The 22150-nt window shown below is 24.0% G+C and overlaps 1 protein-coding gene across 2 annotated transcripts; it reads left to right on the forward strand.

Annotated features, from left to right (window-relative positions):
* Window positions 1-2980: 2980 nt before the first annotated feature.
* Window positions 2981-21482, forward strand: LOC122511505 (6-phosphofructo-2-kinase/fructose-2,6-bisphosphatase-like). Of its 2 annotated transcripts, none has more exons than XM_043626792.1 (6): window positions 2981-4048; window positions 15479-15640; window positions 15769-15929; window positions 16592-16975; window positions 17386-17655; window positions 18529-21482. In XM_043626792.1, exons 1-6 carry the CDS (start codon window positions 3880-3882, stop codon window positions 18955-18957), a joined length of 1575 nt encoding a protein of 524 aa, XP_043482727.1. In that variant the 5' UTR covers window positions 2981-3879; the 3' UTR covers window positions 18958-21482. The 2 variants fall into 2 exon arrangements, with proteins under 2 accessions (XP_043482727.1, XP_043482728.1); XM_043626793.1 differs by lacking the exon at window positions 2981-4048 and adding an exon at window positions 13053-13319.
* The last annotated feature ends 668 nt before the right edge of the window (window positions 21483-22150 follow it).

The following is a 22150-nucleotide window of genomic DNA, read 5'->3' on the forward strand; positions in this document are numbered from 1 at the left end:
ATAATAGTAGTAATAAATAAATAAAAATAATTTCTACACAGAGAAGCTGAAAAGAAAATCTTTTATTGTAATTTTCCAAGGCAATGGAAAAATTAATACAATCTTATAATTAGCTGTATTTAAAAAAATTATCAGGAAAGATTAAAAATATTAGGTTGCAGTAATAAGTTTCCTGTTTGTACCAATTTATAATTTAAACATTAATATCAAAGCAAAATTCATCAAAAATCATCCAAATTTATAAAAAATTATTCAAAAATAAGAAACGTTATTAAAAATTATAAAAAAAGAAACTATCAAAAGTCATGAACCATTTTTTTAAAATCATTTAAATAATTAGCAACTGTGAATTTTTAGCAACTATAAGACCAATGCGTAATTAATCAAAAATCATCAAAAATCATCAAAAATCATCAAAAATCATTAAAAATCATCAAAAATCATCAAAAATTATCAAAAATTATCAAAAATCATTAGAAATGATCAAAAATTAGAAAAAAAGAGAAAAAAATATCAAAAGTTATAATAAAAATTATCAATAATATCAATAAACAAAAAAATTCGAAATTCAAAAAATGGTCAAAATCAATAAAATAATTAGCGACTGTAGATTTTTAGTAACTACAATATCGATGTAAAATTCATAAAAAATCATCTAAATTTTTAAAAGATTTTTAAAAATTACAAAAGCCATATTATAAAAATTATCAAAAGTATCAATAATATTAAAAATATCGAAAATTTGTCAAAATCATTAAAGTAATAACCAGCTGCGATTGTTTAGCAACTATAATAATACAAATGCAAAATCCACCAAGAATCGTAAAGAATCATCAAAAATCGTCTAAAAATATTTTTAAAAAAGACTATAAAAAATTATATTAAAAATTATTAAGAAAATAAAAAAATAGTAAAAACAATAAAAAATTAGAAAAAGAAATATAGAAAGTTATCAAAAATTGTTCATAATCGTTAATATAATGATAACTGCGAATAACAATATTAGTAGTTATACTACTAATATTAATATAAAATTCATCAAAAATCGTCATAAATCATCAAAAATAAAAAAAAAAATTACAAAAAAAATTTCAAAAGCTATTAAAGAATATCAAATATTAGAAAAAGAAATGAAGAAAGTTTTTAAAAATTGTTCCTTATCGTTAATATACTTATAACTGCGAATAACAATATTAATATAAAATTCATCATAAATCATCAAAAATAAAAAAAAAATTACAAAAAAAAATTTCAAAAGTTATTAAAGAATATCAAATATTAGAAAAAGAAATGAAGAATGTTATCAAAAATTATTTATAATCGTTAATATAATTATCGACTGAGAATAACAATATTCATCAAAAATCATCAAAAATCTTCAAAAATCATCAAAAATTACAAAAAAAAATATCAAATGTTTTTAAAAACTGTAAAAAATTATAAAAAAATAATTAGCAGTGGTCAAAATAAAAAAATTAATAAAATAAAATAAAAAATTAATAAATGAATACAAAAATAAAAAACCTCTCTTAAAATTTCCAATAAAAATATTTTTGATCACAGAGCCGTAATTTTCTAAACCAGAGAAAAAAATCTCTTAATAAATATAAGTATAATTTCGTCGCAATAAACGACGAAAAATATAAAAATTATTTTTAAAAAAAGTCTGTGACGATAAAATCCCACGAATTAAAAGCATAATTCATCGAAGATGCAAATTTTGTTATCAATCATACAAATAAATAACCAGTAGCAAGTATATATGGGCAATTCCACGTGAGATTTAAGTCGACCTCTTAAAATCGGCCAAAAATATTTTTTTTCTATTCTGTATCGAAAAAAAACAGATACGTATTTTTTTATTTATGTTTAATTGTCCAAATTTTCGAGTTATGAATTTTCGAAAATTTGGACTTTTAATTGTAGACCTATATTCAGTAGCTTATGAGTCCGAAAATATTGAGAGTTTAGGAAAAAGTTGTCAAAGGAATGAAAGTTTTAGTTTTCTTTCGACTTTTAAGAAATGTAAGCAAAAAATTTTTTTTTAAATTTTTTATTAAAAAAAAAATTTTTTTTTATAAAGAAATTAATTTTTTTTAACTTTGGGCCGGATTTTTTTTATTTTTTTTTTATTTTCTTGTACCTTATAATATAGAGAAGATTTTCCAAAAAGTCCCGAAATGGGCCTGATGTGTTAAATGAGTTTTAAAATATTTTCAAAAATCACTTGCAAGCATCACAGTGGGATTTTTTTTACATTTAACTTTTTGAAACTGTTTACAGCGTAGACCCTTTTATTTAAAACAAAGAACACTCAAATATATTAAAAATTATACGCTGTAGACAGTTTTAGAAAGTTAATTGTAAAAAAATCCCACTGTGATGCTTGCAAGTGATTTTTGAAAATATTTTAAAACTCATTTAACACATCAGGCCTATTTCGGTACTTTTTGGAAAATCTTCTCTATACTATAAGGTACAAGAAAATAAAAAAAAATAAAAAAAATCCGGCCCAAAGTTAAAAAAAATTAATTTGTTTATAAAAAAAAAATTTTTTTTCAATAAAAAATTTTAAAAAAAAATTTTTTTGTTTACATTTCTTAAAAGTCGAAAGAAAACTAAAATTTTCATTCTTTGACAACTTTTTCCTAAACTCTCAATATTTTCGGACTTATAAGCTACTGAATATAGGTCTACAATTAAAAGTCCAAATTTTCGAAAATTCATAACTCCAAAATTTGGACAATTAAACATAAATAAAAAAATACGTATCTGTTTTTTTTCGATACAGAATAGAAAAAAAATATTTTTGGCCGATTTTAAGAGGTCGACTTAAATCTCACGTGGAATTGCCCATATGTATATACACGTGCATATATATAGTACATATATGTATATATATAATACTTGAAGCAAGTAAAAGAGAAGGGGAGATAGCGTCACTGAAAACGGGTCGATGGTAAAAGCAAAAGCAGAAGCCGGGCGAGGCGGCTCTTTAGTTTAGAGTTTGTGTCCGATAGCAGCGGATTGTTCCGTAAAAGTGATTTTTCGTACATTTAAAACTGAAACTACAAAATCTAGGTCAATAATATTTATCAAGAATATCTAATTTTGACCTTTATTTCAATTTCCCGCTTTTGAAAATTATCGAAATTCAAACTAATATATATATCGAAAGGAAGATATAAAGAAAAAGAAAAGATATAAATTGAATCGACGAGAAAGAAAAACAACGAAGAAAAAAAGAAACGTAAATCTTGAATTTTCACTTGATCGGAAAAAATTTGAAAATTTTCCGATATATCTTTAGGGCAAACAAACTATATACCTACGTGTAAAAAAAAATCCAAAAGTGAAAGATATTGAATAAAAAAGATTGTGAGTCTAATATGTAAATCCCAAAAGACTTGGAAGATTATTCCTATAAGAGTGAACTTTGAGGGAAAAAAAGGGGATTAAAGAGAAAAAATATTTTCTAAATTTCTCACAAATAATTGAAAGCGAATCTCACAAACTGGCTCCGGAAGTGAGGATCAAGCAAATTGGAATGAGGGAGGACCTCTTGTCCATTATAAGACACACGAGTAGCGATCATTTTTCCGAAGAGTTATTTCTCGAAGAAATTAACGATCCTCATCTGTGATAACAAAAAATCAGTGCCATTTTTTTTTTTTGGGGGGATAATCCCGTGTCTCGTAAAAATAAATAGAGGGTGAAAATTTTATTTAAATTTTCTTCAAATTTTTCTTCCTGTTTTTGTAATATAAATAAGGAAAATTCATTTTTGATTCTCGAAGAAAAAAATAGAAAAACGGATTCGAAGGTCAATAAACGATTGCTGATTGTCAGCGAATTGAAAAAATTTTCATTTAATTTGGAATGCCGTGGGTTGCTGCCTGTTTGGATTTATTGGCTGGACCCATTTTGGGTTATTGTGTGGCAGTTAGAAAATTGGCATTACAAGCAGGAATCATGCAAGAGGGTGATATTGTTGACAATAGAAAAAATCCAACCATCATGGCACCTGCTGTCGAGGACAAAATTGAAGGTAAAATATATCTATATATATATAATGTTGCTCCTTTAGCGCAATCGCAATACGGGGTTAAAAGAGAAAAATCAAATAGAACAAGGTTAAACCAAAAAGAATCAAAAACTACGTAGTTAATCAAAATCTTTTTTTTACTACTAAAAAAAAAACTAAAAACCAAAATTTAGAGACAATTTTTCGATTAGTTTCGACAACTGTACAGAAAATTAATTTTTATTATTTTTAAAGAAATTTCTATACTAAAATAAGTTGTCCACAATATGGCGAATACTGCGAAGTTTTCTCGAATTTTCCACAAAGTGAAATCGAAAATTAAAAAATCTTGTAGAGAAAAATTAACAAATACAACCAGCACGTGACATAATAGTCTGCATTCTGACATTTTGTATTTTATTTCTGCTTGCTGACTATAAATATAATACAGAATGCAACCGAAACTCTCACTACTTAAATAGCAACGAAAAGTCCTTCAAAAACTCGAAACAGGATTTCAGGGACATTTTCTAAATAACGAACAAAAGGGAACAAAAAAACAAAAAAATTCTAAATTTTTTTTTCATCTACTCTCTCGATAAATTGCAAATAAATTTGCGTAACAAATTTGATGAAGGCAAAAAAAAAAAAATAATGAGAAATATTCAGCATAAAATGTGCATAAATAAATTAATAACCTCCGGTCTAATGTTGTCTCGTGATCCTAACGTGAATATCAAAGTCAAAAGAGTGCTTTTAACACAAAAAAAAAAAAAAAAAAAAAAAAAACGAGAATGTAAAAAAATAGAACAGTAGCATTTTTTATGCAAGTATTTTTAATGCTTTAATCATTTTTTTCTTCAGTAAACATGCAGACGTAAATGAATTATGTAATGTGTAAATTTTGCACAAAGTCAACAACTTTGATTTAATGCTTCGAAAAAAAAGTCTAAAAATAAAAGTTATTAAGATTTCCTGTGTTTGAAAACAAAAATGGGAAAAACATAAATAATTAAATAACAAATAGAACAGAAACGTGACTTCTGATGTTGACAATTGTATTTTTACATCATTTTCATTGTTAAATTGATAAGAAACTGAGACAATAACAAAAATACTGAAGTAGATGAACTGCTATTTTCATTATTTTTCTTCCTGCTCATTTTATTAATAAAAATGTCGATAAAATAAAAAAGATAAATGAAATTTGTATAATGTGTAGAAAATGAGGAAAGTAAATAAAATAAAAAAAGTAAAAAAAAGTATAGCTAAAGTTAATAAAGTAAATAAAATAAAATATATACATAATAATATTATTATTTAATTTATCAATATCAGGGTTTCCATGGCTCAGGGAAAATTGAAAAGAAGTAGAATGAATCAAGAAATTTAGGGGAAAGTCAGAGAAAATCAGAAAAAGTAAAATTAATTAGGAAATTCAGGGGAAAGTCAGGAAAACTAAACTTAATCAGGAAAATTATGGAATTAAGGAAAAAGTTAGAAAAAGTAAAATTAATCAGCGTAATTAGGGAAATTCAGGGAGAATTTCAGAAGAAGGAAAATTAATCAGGCAATTAGGAAATTCAGGGAAAAGTGAGAGAAAGTAAAATTAAACAAGGAAATCAGTGAATTCAGAAAAAAGTAAAATTAATCAGGGGAATTAGTGAATTCAGGAAAAAGTAAAATTAATCAGGAAATTCAGGAGAAAGTCAGTAAAACTAAACTTAAGCAGGAAAATTAGTGAATTCAGGGAAAAGTCAGGAAAAGTAAAATTAATCATTAAATTCAGTAGAAAGTAAGTAAAACTTAAAAAAATAAAAAATCAGGAAAATAAGGAAATTCAGGGGAAAGTCAGTAAAACTAATCTTAATCTGGGAAATCAGGGAAATATCAGAAGAAGTAAAATTAATCAAGGAAATTATGGAATTCAGGGAAAAGTAAAAATTAATCACAAAATTCAGGGAAAAGTCAGAAAAAGTAAAATAATCAAGGAAAATAAGGGAATTGAGAAAAAAGTAAGAAAAAGGAAAATTAATCAGGAGAATTAGTGAATTCAGGAAAAAGTAAGAAAAAGGAAAATTAATCAGAGAATTCAGGGTAAAGTTAGAAAAAGTAAAATTGATAAAAGAAATTAGGGAATTGAGAGAAAAGTAAGAAAAAGGAAAATTAATCAGAGAATTCAGGGAAAAGTCAGAAAAAGTAAATTTAATCTGTGAAATCAGGGAAATGTTGAAAAAAAGTAAAATTAATTAGGGAAATTTGGGAATTCAGTGGAAAGTCAGGAAAAATAAAATTGACAATAAGAGAATTAGGGAAAAGTCAGGAAATTTTATTAATTTTTTATTTAATTAATTTAATTAATTTTTTAATATAAACATTAAAGTACCAAAAATATTAATATTAAAATATTCAAAATAAACCAAAAAATAGTAAAAATATTAAATTTTAAGAACTCATAGGAAAAATATTTATGGTTTAAAATTTGTAATTTATATGAAAATCTTAATTCCTATGCGCAGAAAGTCAAAATTTTTCCTGAAAATCAGGGACAAGGAAAATTAAATTTTTTTCACTGTGAAAATAGATATTAATATTACATTTTATTGCTGTCCTAAAGTTCCGAAATATATTTACTTCTTCATCAAATTAAAATTTTATTGCCATAGTTTTGCGTCACATATAAAAAAAATTAATTATAAAGTTTTTAAATTTAAATTTTATGTTTCAAAATATTACGTTAGCAATAATTTTTAAAAATAGTTTTAATGGAAAATATTTCGTTTACTTAAACGTTTCGCGAAACTTGTGAATCAACAATTATTTGCAATATCTGCAAAAATTATTGCATTTCCTAATATTAATACTAATTATAATATTAATATAACTTCTGCAAGAAAAAATAAAAAAAAATTTTTTTTGTTTTATTTTTATCGTTGTTACTCAATGTGTATATTTCTCTCAGACAACATTATCTTACAAATAGAATATTTTATCTTTTCACTTGGTTCAAATCTATTAGTGACATTTCATTAATTTCTGTTTGATAAAAATATTTATTAAAAATTGTTCTCTCTCCGGTGTATGTGGTTAGAAAAGAAATAAAATAAATTAAATATAGAAATTAATTTTTTCTCTCCCTCTCGCAATCTTTTTTTTCAAAACTGTCTATGAATGTATTTTTAATTACATATTATTTTCGAAATACTACGTTATAATATATTTTAAATTATATACTATACTCTGTACAACAAAAATTAGTCTATAATACACAATCTTCGTATTATCGTTCTTCGACAAGTTTTTATATGATATTTAAAGACTATTTTTAATAAAATTATATCTTTTATATTTTATCTTTTACATGAAAAACTCTGATAAGGACAACTAAATTTTATGGACTTGAAAAAAACAATAAAAATTTCTTAACAAAAACTATTAGTTTTTTTAAGAAAAAAAAATGAAATAAAAAAAATGAAATAAAAAAATTGCGCAAAATAAAGTAAAGAATTGATAATAAAATAAAATTTGTAAAAATAGAAAATAGTAGAAAGTTTATTATTTGAAGAAACATTCTTTCTCATGCAAAATATTTTACTTTGTGACTTTATTAAGTTTATTTTGAATATGTTTTATAAAGTATAATGGAAATGTAGAAATTATACTACCAGATGAAAATAGATATTTTCAGAGGGATAAAATTACTCGACATGTGCATTTAAAATTGTGCCTGAAAGAAAGATTAAAAGAGAGTCTCTCTAAAAAACCACGCCTTAATTATTTTTTCTTCAACTTTTTTTTTAATATTTAACTTTAATTTTCGAAAAAAATTATCCCATGTAGAAATTAGAATTATTGAATTTTTTATTATATCTATATTACTATTTTATTATATTTTATTTATTTATAATTAATATTGTTTATGGTATAAATATATAATCAAAAAATTATGTAAATATAATATATAAAATTATAATTATGCATAATATTTATTATAATAATATTGAATTAGCTAAAACAAAATCTTTGTTTCTATTTTTACAAATTTTATTTTAGTTGAAACAAATATTTATTTATAAATTGTAAACCCGTGTAATGAGTAAAATAAAATGAAATAAATATATTTATTATATATTGTTAACATTAAAATTATATAAGTGACAGTAAAAATAATTTTAAAAATGTAATAATACACCGGGAAAATCCCATTAAAATTGGAATAAATAAATAAATAAATAAATAATCGTAGATAAAATTTTTTTAAAAAATAATTAATGGTGTTTTTGTTTTAATTAAACATACGAGACGAATAAATTACATACTGGAGATAATGAAATTGTTACTATATTGAGATTTTTTTTTTCTTTTTTTTGCAACTATACAGATAATGATATTTTATCGCTAATTGTGATTAATTATTAATTATGTTTCTAGCTAATTAATTTTCTCAAGAAAACACAAATATTATTAAAATTCCTCTTTATTATTCCCTCTGATTAGAGTTTATTCATAATTTAATTTATAATGATAATAAATATACGCGAGTAATAGTTTTATAAAAGTAGATAGTGACGTCTCTGATAAAAACCTAATAAAATTTGTTTTTCCCTTGATACACTTTAGACTTGTGAGATTTTTGTAAATTTTTTTTTCGTTTGTTTATAGTTTTTTTTCCTTGCCATGTTAATTACAAAATTAAATTATAATTTGAATTAATTTGAATTAATTAACTTCAATATTTATTTTGAATTTAAACTAGTAATAAATTAAGTTCAATATTTATTATGAATTTAAACTTGTTATTAATGAATGTATAATTTAAATTAGTTATTAATTAATTAATAGGTAAATTAGATATTAACAGAGGTAAATTAATAAGTAAATAGGTAAAAAACTAAAAATTATTACTTAATTGATAATTTTAATTAATTAAAATTTTTATTTTGTTTTTTTCTGAGTGGCACCTTTGTAGACACTGTTCGTGTCACAGACAAGAGTGAATAAATGAAATTATTTATTAAGTAATTGATAATTTAATCTAATTATTTATTTAATAATTTTGCGAGAATTTTGTTTGTTAATATTACCGAGGAATATTCACTTGATATTGTAGTATTTTTAATCTTGTTTTATAGAATCAAACTCACCTGAAGATAGTTAGACAATTTTTTATTCAATAATCACAAAAAAATTCTAGTCGCACTTCACTATTAATTATCAAATAAGATAATAATATTGAATTAATATAAAATGAAATGAAAAATTGTATATTTTTCTAGAAGAGGCAAAATTTCTGTAAAAATAATTTTATTATTTAAATATTAAAATTAATATCATTTATTATTCATGGAATATATTTACACCGTATGGTGGGCTAAGGAGAAAATGAAAGTAAGCGTCAGACAAGTAATGAGAGTGAGTGAGAAAAACTGAAATTTCTCTTTCACTCCTCTTGTCCCCAGTCTGACACTTACTCTCCACTTCTCCTTCCAAAATATTAGAGTCATTTTAATTTTTTTTCTATTGTCCTTTTCAATTTTATTATAATTGCCAATATTTAATTATTGGAAATTGAAAAAACTATTTAGTTTTTTAATTTTAATTTTCAATTCAATTTTTTAAATTCGATTCTCAAATTAACTTTTTATATTCAATTATTAAATCAGGTTTTTAATTTCAATTTTGAATTCAACTTTTTAAATTCAATTTTCAATTCGATTTTTTTAAATTCAATTTCTCGAAATTAATTTCCATTTTAGGTTTTTTATTTCAATTGTTAATTTAACTTTTTAAATTCAATTTTCAATTCTACAAACAATTTTAAATTTTTTACAGGTTTTTAAATTCAATTATTAATTTAACTTTTTAAATTCAATTTTTTAAATTCAACTTTTCAAATTCAATTTTAATTTTAATTTTAAATTCAATTTTTTAAATTTAATTTTCAATTCAACAAGCAATTTAAAATTTAATTTTCTAAATTTAACTTTTTAAATTCAATTGTGAATTCAGTTTTTTCAATTTTAATATTCAATTAAATTTTTTATATTCAATTTTCAATTCACCTTTATAAATTGAATTATGAAAATTCAATTGTACAGAAGACACAATTTACACGAAGAAAAAAAATACGTAGATAATTTTAAAAATTATTTTTTTTTTTGCTCGATCTTGAAACACTCGTTGAGATGTATGAGGCGTTTCACCGTGTACTGAATTTATTTTTTATTGACGTGGTCCATTTAAGTTTAAAGTAGTAGATAAAATCATGAAAGGCGCGTCATGGTAGTAGTGACAAACTAAAGGACAATTATTGACACTGATGTAACTATGACGGCAATTTTTTATGCACCAACGACTCTAAGAATCAGTTTACAAAAACGTTAATGGCTTCTCAAAATTTACAACGTCATGCAATTGTATTTGAAAACAAAGTTAATTGCAAGGAAAAATTCATTTCTAAACCAAATTTTTTTTTCAAATAAACTTGGAAAATTAGAAATTCTATTTTATTTATTTCTTAATTTTAAAGAATTTTTAAATTTTAAGAAAGTTAATTTTTAAGTAAAATTATTTTTAAAATAAAATTCATTTCTTTATTGAAATCGACATTGGGAGTTACAATTTTTAAAAATAATAGAATCCGTTCAAGAAATTTTTTTTTTAAATTAAATTTAAACAAATTTTAGGAAATAATTGAATTTTTTCGAATAATTTTATTTAATTTTTTTAAATAATTGAATTTCCGTGGAGAATTTAATTATTTATGAAAATAATTGAATATTTGTGAAGAATTTTGTTAAATTACTTAAAAATAATTGAACTTTCTCTAAGAATTGAATGATTTATGAAAATAATTGAATTTATATGAAAAATTTTATTTTTTTACGAAAATAATTGAATTTCTGTAAAGAATTTTATTTTTTACGAAAATAAATTGAATTTCTGTGAAGAATTTTTTTTTAATTTTCGAAAATAATTGAATTTCTGTGGAGAATTTTATTACTTTAAAAATAATTGAATTTCTGTGAAGAGTTTTACTTTTAATTTTAAAAAATAATTGAATTCTTGCTAAGATTTTCAGTATTTTTGAAAATAATTAAATTCTTGCGAAGAATTATGTATTGTTTACGAAAATAATGTAATTTTTGCTAAGAATTTTATTATATTTGAAAATAATTGAATTTTTGTGAACAAGATTGTTAGATTACTTGAAAATAATTGAACTTTTTCTAAGAATCGAATAATTTATGAAAATAATTAAATTTATATGAAGAATTTTTTTTTATTTTTTATAAAAATAATTGAATTTTTGTGAAGAATTTATTTTTTAATTTTAGAAAATAATTGAATTCTTGATAAGATTTTCAGTATTTTTTAAAATAATTGCATTCTTGCAAAGAATTATTTATTATTTACGTAAATAATGAATTTTTTGCTAAGAATTTGATTATTTTTTAAAATAATTGAATTCTTGCAACGAATTTTATTAAAATATGTTTTTGAAGAATTTTTTATCAAAAATTTGAAAAATAATTCAATTCTTTTCTGGAATTAAAATTTCAATTATATTTGAAAATAAATTAATTTCTAAGAAAAATTGTTTTATAAAATGTTTTTTGTCTTAGGAGAATTTTATAAAACCTTTTTTTTTAAAATTCATTTATTCAAAAAATTTTATGAAAACTGTATTTCAAATAATTGAATTTCTACGTAAAAATTTAATTATTTATGAAAATAATTGAATTCTTGCGAAGAATTTTATTAAGATTTTTTTTAAATTCAATTTTCGTCGAGAATTTTATTATGTATGAAAATAATTAAATATTTGTGAAGAATTTTGTTAAATTATTTAAAAATAATTGAACTTTTTCTCAGAATTGAATGATTTATGAAAATAATTGAATTTATGTGAAAAATTTTATTTTTTATGAAAATAATTGAATTTTTGTGGAGAATTTTATTATTTTAAAAATAATTTAATTTTTCTGAAGAAGTTCGTGAAATTACTTGAAAATTATTGAACATTTTCTAAGAATTGAATAATTTATGAAAATAATTAAATTTCTGTGAAGAATTTTTTAAATAAATTCTAGAAAATAATTGAATTCTTGTTGAGATTTTCAGTATTTTTGAAAATAATTGAATTCTTGCGAAGAATTAATTATTATTTACAAAAATAATGTCATTTTTGTTAAGAATTTTATTATTTTTAAAAATAATTGAATTCTTGCAACAAATTTTATTAAAATAAGTTTTTGGAGATATCTTTATTAAAAATTTGGAAAATAATTCAATTATGTATTTTCAGAAATTAAATTTCAATTATATTTGAAAATAAATTAATTCATATAAAATGAGAATGTAAAAATTGTTTTAAAATGTTTTTTGTCTTTGGAGAATTTTATAAAACTTTTTTCAATAATTCATTTATTCAAAAAATGTTATGAAAACTATATTTCAAATAATTGAATTTCTTCTTGCGTAGAATTTTATTAAAATATTTAAAAAATAATTTCTTTCTTTTAAATATACGGATTTAAATTAAAAATAGAAAAAAGTAACTTTTAGTTTCACAAATATAAAAAAAAAGTATTTAAATAATATTAAATCGTAAAAAAAGCAGTAAATAGTAGATTTTAGTAGATGAGTGTGAAACCTGCAAATTAAATATGTATGCATTGTAAAAAGAGTCTTATTTTGTTTCAAGACATCAATTTTGGCTCAATTCCAATAAAAAAAAATTTCTATTTTATTTTCAAGACATACCGTAAATTTCTTAGGAAAATATTTCAATGTTTTTCCAATTCTATAGAAAAAAATAATTACTGTTATTCATTTCCAATCAATAATTTCGTTTGCTATAAAAGAATTCCTTTTTTTTTGCTCTCTAAATTCAATTATTGCAAGGGTACTTAAAGCTATAAATAAATCCGCAGGGTCCTAATCGATTTGAATACGTGACTGTTGAAGTAGGTTTAGCATTAATTTAAATACAAAAGGTTATAGTGAAGACCGCCAGAAAAGCTTTCAGTACAATATCACTCGCACACATGTATACAAGTCGAGAAACTCCTCTTGTTGTCAATTATTTCAAGAAATATTCCTGACAGTGTTTTGTTATTTGCGTGGAAAAGTCGGAATATTTTTGAGGAAAAAAAATTATTTTCTTCCATTTTTTTCTAAAATTTTCCAAAATTAAAAAATTTTATTCTAATTTATCAAATGTTCGATTGTTTTTCAGTGGTATAAACAATTTTTTTTGTATAAAAAGAAATCTTCATTATGTGCGTCATAGGTGAGCTTTATTATAAATTTTAAAATAATATTGACAAACACGATTATTGTGAAAGTTGTTTCTTGCTTTTTAGATTTCTGTGAATTTTTTTATTTTTAATTATTATTATTTATTATTTTTGATAAATTAAAAGTATTTTACAAAAATATTAAAATAACGATTTTAACAAAAAGGAAATAATTATTAATGATTGAAACTATCACTCGGGAAAATTTTAATAATAGAGTTGAAATAATTATTATTTATTCTTTTTAATTTTAATTTAAACATTTTTTTTTCAATTGTGAAAATTTTCAAATATTGTTTGAAGCAGTTCGAATGGAAGTAGCGAAATAATTTATGTCATTCAATTAATTTAAATTTCTTCAATTTAAATCCAATTCAAGAAATTATTCACTTTAAAAATTAGTTGGCGTTTTTAAATTGAAAACAACTTTACAATTACTGTCAATTAATTCGATCCAGTGAGTTTGTAATATTTTTTTCTGAAAAATTAATTAACAGTTTATTATGATTGAGAGTTGTTAATAAAATTTTGTTTACCGATTTATTAATTGGTCATAGTATTTATGCTAATTTTGAATGTTCGCTTGGCTATTTCACAATTCCACGTGTCGACGATTTTTCATTTAGTTGTTTTGTTGTTGAGGAATATATAAATAAATGTATATAGAAACTTTTTTCACTACATAAATATTGAACTAAATTATTATTTTGAACATATTCAAGTCTGAAGTATAAAATGCATATATATATATATATATATACGAGGTCAAAAGTTGTTTGATCATCAAACATTCGATTACTTCACAGCAAATTACGTATTTAGGAAATACTTAAGAAATCAGAAAAAAACGATTTTCTTTCTTCAAATTATTTAATTTAAATTGTTTAAATTAATAATTTTAATTAATTTTTTTTTCTATTTTACTACTTGCTTATTGCTTAAACTTTTTGAGAAACATTATTTATTTTCGCGAAGAAAATTGCTTGTATATTTGTTTTTTGCTAAAAGATTTTGTTGAAAGTTTTTCGAATATAATTTTGGAGCTTTAGTCAAATTTTTGGCAAGCAGCCAATCTAAAACTGTGCGTTCATTACTTGGACTGCCAAAAAATATACAATATACAGAAGAGTACAAAGATTCGCATTCGTTTTAATTTTCGAAAATGTAAAATAAATAATAAAAGCATTTTTTTTCTATTATTTGAATTTCCAAACGCAAAATAAACTTTCGAATTCTTTTTATTTTTTCAATCCATTTGTTTGAATTCTAGAAATATTCTATTTAGCTAAATTTATTTACCTATTTACTATATTTACTTTATTATTATTTATTATTCATTTATATATAAGAATTTAAGAAAATTAAATTCAAAAAATAAATTGGATCAAATTTTAAATTCATAGAATATTCAATTCAATTTCTATAATTGAATTTAAATTTAATATTTAAATTTAACATTTAAACTTAATATTTAAATTTATCATTTAAACTAAATATTTAAATTTAACACTTAAAATTAATAATAAAATGTAATATTTCAAGTTAATATTTAAATTTAGAATTTAAATTTAATATTTAAATTTCTCAATTAAATTTAATATTTAAGTTTAATACTTAAACTTAATATTTAAATTTAACATTTAAATTTAATATTTTAATTTAACATTTAAAACTAATATTTAAATTTTACTATCTAAATTTGAATTAATAACAATTTTTACTATTTTAAATTAGTGACTGACTTTTTGCTTTTGAATTAGTAAATTTAACAAATAAATAGTCATTTCTACTACTTCATTAGTCAAATTTACTAATTCAAAAGCAAAAAATCAGTCACCAATTCAAATCAGCAAATATTTTTACTACTTCAAAAGAAAGTATTTTTAAATTTTATATTTAAATTTTATATTTAAAAATAATATTTCAATTTAATGGTTAAATTTAATATTCAAATTTAATTTACTATATTTATATATTAAATTTATTTCAATAATAATTTTACTTTCAAGGAGGAGAATTGAATAGCTTTTCGTGCGTCACGCTCTTTATTGGCGCGATTCATCAAATTAATACAATGAACAAAAAAAAAATGACGCAATATGTGCTATAATTTTATTATATCAATAATGGAGAATTTTATTCCTATTTTCAGAAATCAGTCAGGAGAAGCCAGTGAGAACTCCAGGAGTAATAAAACCACCGCGAAAATTTGCTGGCGTTATCATTGCTTTTTGTGGTCTTCCAGCACGAGGAAAAAGTCAAATTGCCCATTCTCTTACTCGAAGACTGAACTGGAATGGTGAAACTGCCAAAAGTAAGAGAAAAAATAAAAAAAGCACATTTTTTATTTTAAAAAAAATACAAAAAAGAAATACAATTATAGAAAAAAAAAAAATATATTTTTTTGCCAAGAAAAATATTTCATTAAAAAATTTATTTTAGCGATGAGTGTAAGCAATTATCGAAGAAAGAGACTCGAGCCTTACGCTTCTCATGAACTATTTCGACCAGATCACGCTGCGAATGTTGCCTTAAGAGCTCTGGCACAACGAGATGCAATGCAAGATTGCGCTTCCTGGCTTGCTTCCGGGAATTCAGTGGCTGTGAGTTTATAATAAACAAATTAATAAACTTTTCGTGAAAACCGTTTTTTTTTTATTACAAACACATTTTTTCTAAGGATTTCAAATTGAGACAGAAAACCTATCCAAATTGTAGCGATGCAACAATTGAAACACAAAATATATCAAAATTGTTGTGATGCAACAGTTGAGACCCAAAACTTATCCAAATTGTTGTATTGCAACAATTGAGACACAAAACGTATCAAAATTGTTGCGTTGCAACAATTGAGACACGAAACGTATCACAATTGTTGCATTGCAACAATTGAGACACAAAACGTATCAAAATTGTTGCATTGCAACAATTGAGACACAAAACTTATCCAAATTGTTACATTGCAACAATTGAGACACAAAACGTATCAAAATTGTTGCATTGCAACAATTGAGACACAAAACGTATCAAAATTGTTGCATTGCAAGAATTGAGACACAAAACATATCAGAATTGTTGTGATGCAACAATTGAGACAGGAAGCTTTTCCAAATTGTTGTATTGCAACAACTGAGACACAAATTGTATCAAAATTGTTGCATTGCAAGAATTGAAACACAAAAAGTATCAAAATTGTTTTAGAAAAACTGTGAAATCTTCTTTATAATACCTGGTAATTAAAATTTTGTTTCTGCTTCAATTGAAGATTCTGGACGCGACACTAGTGACGCATGAGCAACGCTCCGAGGTCTACGATCACTTTTCCACTCAACTTGGATATCGTGTTCTCTTCATCGAATGCGTTTGTGATGATCCAGCAATTCTCGAGGAGAATTACCTTCAAATTCTCAAGTACAGTGCTGATTATTCTGGCATGGCACCGGAACTTGCATTAAATGACCTAACACTAAAAATAGCGCACTACAAAATGGCCTATAAGGGAATGGATGAGAAGAACTATCCACGAATAAAAATTGATACGGCCACGATGAATATTAGTACACACAAGGTCGCAGGTCATGTTGAGGCGCTGATTCTTGGTTACTTGGGTAGCATTAATCTGAGACCTCACACGTTGTACTTTTCAAGGGTAGGTTTCAATTTTTGTACTGTTTCATCATCAAAATGTTTGGTTTCCCTAAGTATTTGGTACCCCTAAATATTTGGTGTCCCGAAATATTTGCTATCTCTAAGTATTTGGTACCCCTAAATATTTGGTATCCCTAAGTATTTAGTACCCCTAATTACTTGGAATCACTAAATATTTAGCATCCCTCAACATTTGGTATCGTATTTTTTAGTTTTCTGTCTGCAGACAGTCTGGTGGTTCAGAAAATGTAAAAATCTGTTAGACCATAATTTTTTAATCCTTTAAACCACCAGACTTTCTGTGGACTTTATGAAGAGACAGGAGTTTCCGAAAAGTTTGCAGACTGGCAGACATCCAGATTTGTTGACTTACTTAGATGGGCAGAAGCTAAAGATTAATTTTTGTTTTAGCATGGCGAGAGTGAGTACAATGTTCTTGGGAAAATAGGCGGTGACGCTGTACTCAGTCCTCGTGGTGAACGGTACGCACAGGCATTGGCTTCCCATATTAATGCAATGCACATACCGGATCTTCGTGTTTTGACAAGTCGTCTACGGAGGACAATTGCAACGGCACGAGGAATCGAAGCACCGCAGGAACATGTGGCTGCATTGAATGAATTGAATGCTGGAGTTTGCGAGGGACTCTCCTATGAGGAAATGCAGGAACAATATCCACAGGTGAAGAACACTGGATTTATTTATTCATGTTTTACTAATTTCATCTCAGCCCTGAGTTTTGGATCTCATCTCTCAGTTTGTCATCATCTTTTCTGAATTGTAATGATGCAATTGTATCTAAGGATGTTAACATCCCTAGATACCTTTGCATCATTAAAAAAAATAGATATCTATTTTAATACTCTTAGATCTCTTAATGATACTCTTAATGATCATAGATATGAAGTACCTTAGGTATCTTAGATCCTAAAGTTGTAATGGTTCCTAAAGTTGTAATGATCTTAGATCTGAGGTACCTTAGGTATGGTACCTTAGGTTTATTGATCCTAAAGTTGTAATGGTGTCTAAGGATACAAACCTATTTAAGAATACTGTGGAATCTGTAAGGATGCAAATGCATCTAATGATTCTAAGGTATCCAAGGATCCAAAGACATCTAAAATTAAAGAATCTAGGTCCAAGGTATCTGACGATGCATAGGAATCCAATGATCCTAAGTTATCTAAAGATGCAAACCCCACAGCATCTGACATGGCAGCAACATTGACAGTATTGCTGTAAGTTTCACAATAAAGAAGGTAATGCTGTCAATGTTGCTACAAGTTTAAATGCTGCGGGGGAAGGTACCAAGGATACTAAGGTACCTAAAGATGTAAAGCTATCTAAGGATCCAAAGAAATTTACCGAAATCATCTAAGGATATTAAGTAATCTAATATATGTCAGAAATCTGCGATTCTCAAGTGCACCATCATTGTCTCAATATTGCGAAACTAGCAGTGAATCTAGCAATGTTGTCAATACATTTTTTAAATAATCAGTTTTAATTTTTTTATTTTTAAAGAATTAAAAAGAATTTTTCAAATCCAAACAGGAGTTCGCGTGGCGTGATCAGGACAAATTACGATATCGTTATCCATGGGGTGAGAGTTACGTGGACACAATGATGCGTGTTGAGCCAGTTATTGCCGAACTTCAAGAAGCAAATAATGTTCTTTTAATATCCCATCAGGCAATATTGCGTTGCATTATTGGCTATTTTATGGATAAAACACCAGATGAATTGCCTTACATGGAAGTACCATTGCACACCATCATTAGAATGTCGAGCCAGGGCCATAATTATAAACTCGAATTCATCAAACTTCCAATTGAGTGTGTCAATACAACAAGAATGAAGCCTAAAAATTGCAATGCCAATAGAACATCTGACGATGCTTTGCTCACTGTTCCAGCTCATTTCGATATTCCAGATCCCTGGAGGAATCCCGGCAGTGGTCCCACTCTTGTTCAACAGCACTAAACAAACATTTTTTGTTTTTGACTTCAATTTCTCGAAAAAAGAGAAGAAGAAAATGTAATTGAAATACCAGACGAGAGAAATTGAATAAGTAACAATTTTTTTATTTACTTGAACGAATGAGTTATTTTAATTGTTTTAAACTTCCTTTAGTATCAGAATCAGAAATTTTCGAACACTTGCAATTTTCAGGCCTTGGATGTTAAGACTTTTTTTTGACTATTTTCAAAAAATTCGACTTTTCTTTCAAATTTTGGTACAAAAACCACATTTTTGGTATAAAATACAATTTATTTCGTTCTATACAATGTAAAAAGTATAACTATAGACAAATCTTTGAAAAATTATTTTTGAATGATTTTTCTAATTAAATTTTTGAAATATACAATTGAAAAATTTTTCAATAATTGAAACTTTGTAATATTTAACTGAAAATAATAATTAACAAATAATAATTATTTAAATATTTATTTAATAAAATTATTCAAGTTTTGAAAAATTGAATTTAGAAATCAATGAAAAGGGAAAGTCAGAAGAATACAAATTAAAATTCTTGTGAATTAAATAAACGACTTTTTTGTATTTTTAATCGACTAAAGCAACTTTTTTTGCTCCTTAAAGTCGATCCGAGGCTTCAATTTGCAAAAAGTTGAAATCAAATAATTGGAAACTTCAGTTTGTACATTTTTCTTCGTTCAATAATTATAATCTCAGTTATGAAATTATAGTTAATGATTATAAATTATATAATTATAATTACTGATCACAATGGAAAATTATCTTCGAATTATTTAAATTTTCAAAAATTGTGAACCCTTTTTGAAGTTTCTTCGAAGATCTAAAAATTGAAAAAAAAATTCGGTTCTCTATAAATTCTTCGGAATTTCGATTGAAGAAACATTCTGTTAAAAAAAAATGTTTCACCCCTAAACTTAAGCACCTTCGAATCAAGAAGTTAATCGAGAAAAGAGAAATTAGAATTTTCCTTTTTTAAAAGTAGAAATAATGCTTCTCGATTTAGAAGAAAAAAAAAAATTAACACACTGGTTAAGCCCTCTACAATTATTCAGTATAAATGTTAACAGTACTTGTAGTTTTAATTAAGCTTCAAAGAAGTAATTAGGTATTATTTTTAGAAATCATAAGTTTTTTCGATAACTGCTCTTTATTAAGGAAAATTTCTTTCTAAACAAATAAGTCATATCGATTAATTTTTTTTTTTTCACGGAGAATCGTTCACATACAGGTTTGAACAAAAATCAGAACCGAAGCGTCCCCCCACTCTGCGGAAGAAATGAAGGCGTGGTGGGGGGACGCTTCTCTCTCAAGTGTTTTTCTCGTTCAAATCTGATTAAAAAATAATAAAAATCTTTTGGATCAAGATTTTTTTTCCTTCCATGTGCTTTTGATCTCCATAATTTTGACTTGACTGTGATAATAATGAAAAATGTGGAAAGTTTCTCACGTGTACAAAAGAAGAAATGAATTCATAATTATAATTGTATAAAATATTACAAGGGAAAAGGATATTTTCTAAAAAAAATATTTCTCTATAGTGAACGATCCTCCTAATAGAAATTCTTCGAAATATTATATTTTTTCGATTTTTTCGATTCAGTGAAAAATTTGCTAACTTTGTAGAAGAAAATTTTTTCAATTTCCCCAAATAACTATTTGTGAAAAATTATCGGGTAATTTTGTAGTAATTTACATTTTTCTAGTTTATAGAAATTTCTAGTTTTAGACAGATAATTTCCTTGGTAAAAATAAATATTTGCTTCCTCGTGTGAAGGAAGCTTTTATAACAAAAAAAAAAATTAATTACTGTTTTTATACGAAGATAAATTTTGTTCGTATTTTATATTTTTTATTTTTTTTAGTTCTTTTAAAGTCAACTTATTAAATAAGTTTCAAAAGAAAATTAAATTCAAAATATCAGTATAACTAAATTAACTGAATATTAATTCGAAAGTTAATTTTTTTTATTAATTTGAAAGTTAATTTTTTAATTAATTTAAACTTGTTAAATATTTTTTTTTTTTTAAATGGGAAATTTAATACAAAATTTTTACCAAGGAGTTGAGTAAAATCCGCATAAATGCGCATAATAAAAAAAAATTTTAGACTCGCGATAAATTTTTCGTGAAACGCAGAGTTAATATGCCTTTGCAAAAAAAAAAACAGTATATTTAATATCGAGAGACTGATAGGGAGTGTAAGGAAGAATTGAATGCACGAGAGAGAGAGAAAGACCATTAATTTTAACAATAATAATTAATTTTCCCTCTATAACGAAACAAAACTATTCAAATTTTTCAGTCTTCCTACTTTTCAAAATACTCCCATTTTACTATTAAAAAAAAAAAATTATTCCCCCATAATTTTTGCTCCCATTTTGTCATTTTTGCGTGGGAGAAAAAAACAAGAATTAGGGCTGTGCCTTTAGATAAATCGTCTATAGATTAAAAATTGAAAAGAAAGAAAAAAAAAGCAGAGAATGTAATAAAATCAAAAAATTGAAATAGAAAATTTTCAGTAAAAAATATATTGATATAGAGATTACTCTGTATATGCTTGAAAATTATAAAATTGTAATTGTAGATGTTTTTTAAAGAATTTTTCGAAAATTTGAGATCATCTAGTTTAGAGTAGAAAACTGTGTGTATAAATGAAAAAAGAAAATTTCAAACGGGATCATTTTTAATTGTAAGATATTAAGCATGCTATTATTGATTCGAATGAACGTATAAAAATAAATGTAAACATTTTTCTTTTGTTTATGCAAAAATATCACCTTTATTATAAAAAAAAATTAATAATACGTAAATTATTATTATTAGAGGTATTTTACTTTAGAAAATAATAATGTTACGATTGTGTCATATAGACATGTTTTTTTAATGTAACGTAAAAATAAATATATAATTTTTTAATATAAAAATTTGTAATTTTATATTTTTAACCTTCATCGGAAAAACAAAAATTTTCTCTTGAATTCGGTTTCGAAATCAAATTGTCAAAATTACTTGTATAATTATTGTATTTACTATTTGTCATTAATTATCCAATTGACCAATTTACAAAATTGCTTGTACAATTATTGTAATTACTACTTGTCATTAATTATTCTTAAGGGGAGGATACGATATTTTTAACTATATCAAGAAAATAATTTAAATATTACATAAAATTATTT

This window comes from Leptopilina heterotoma, unplaced genomic scaffold (assembly GCF_015476425.1).
Source record: "Leptopilina heterotoma isolate Lh14 unplaced genomic scaffold, ASM1547642v1 Lhet_83, whole genome shotgun sequence".
Taxonomy (NCBI): Eukaryota; Metazoa; Arthropoda; class Insecta; order Hymenoptera; family Figitidae; genus Leptopilina; species Leptopilina heterotoma.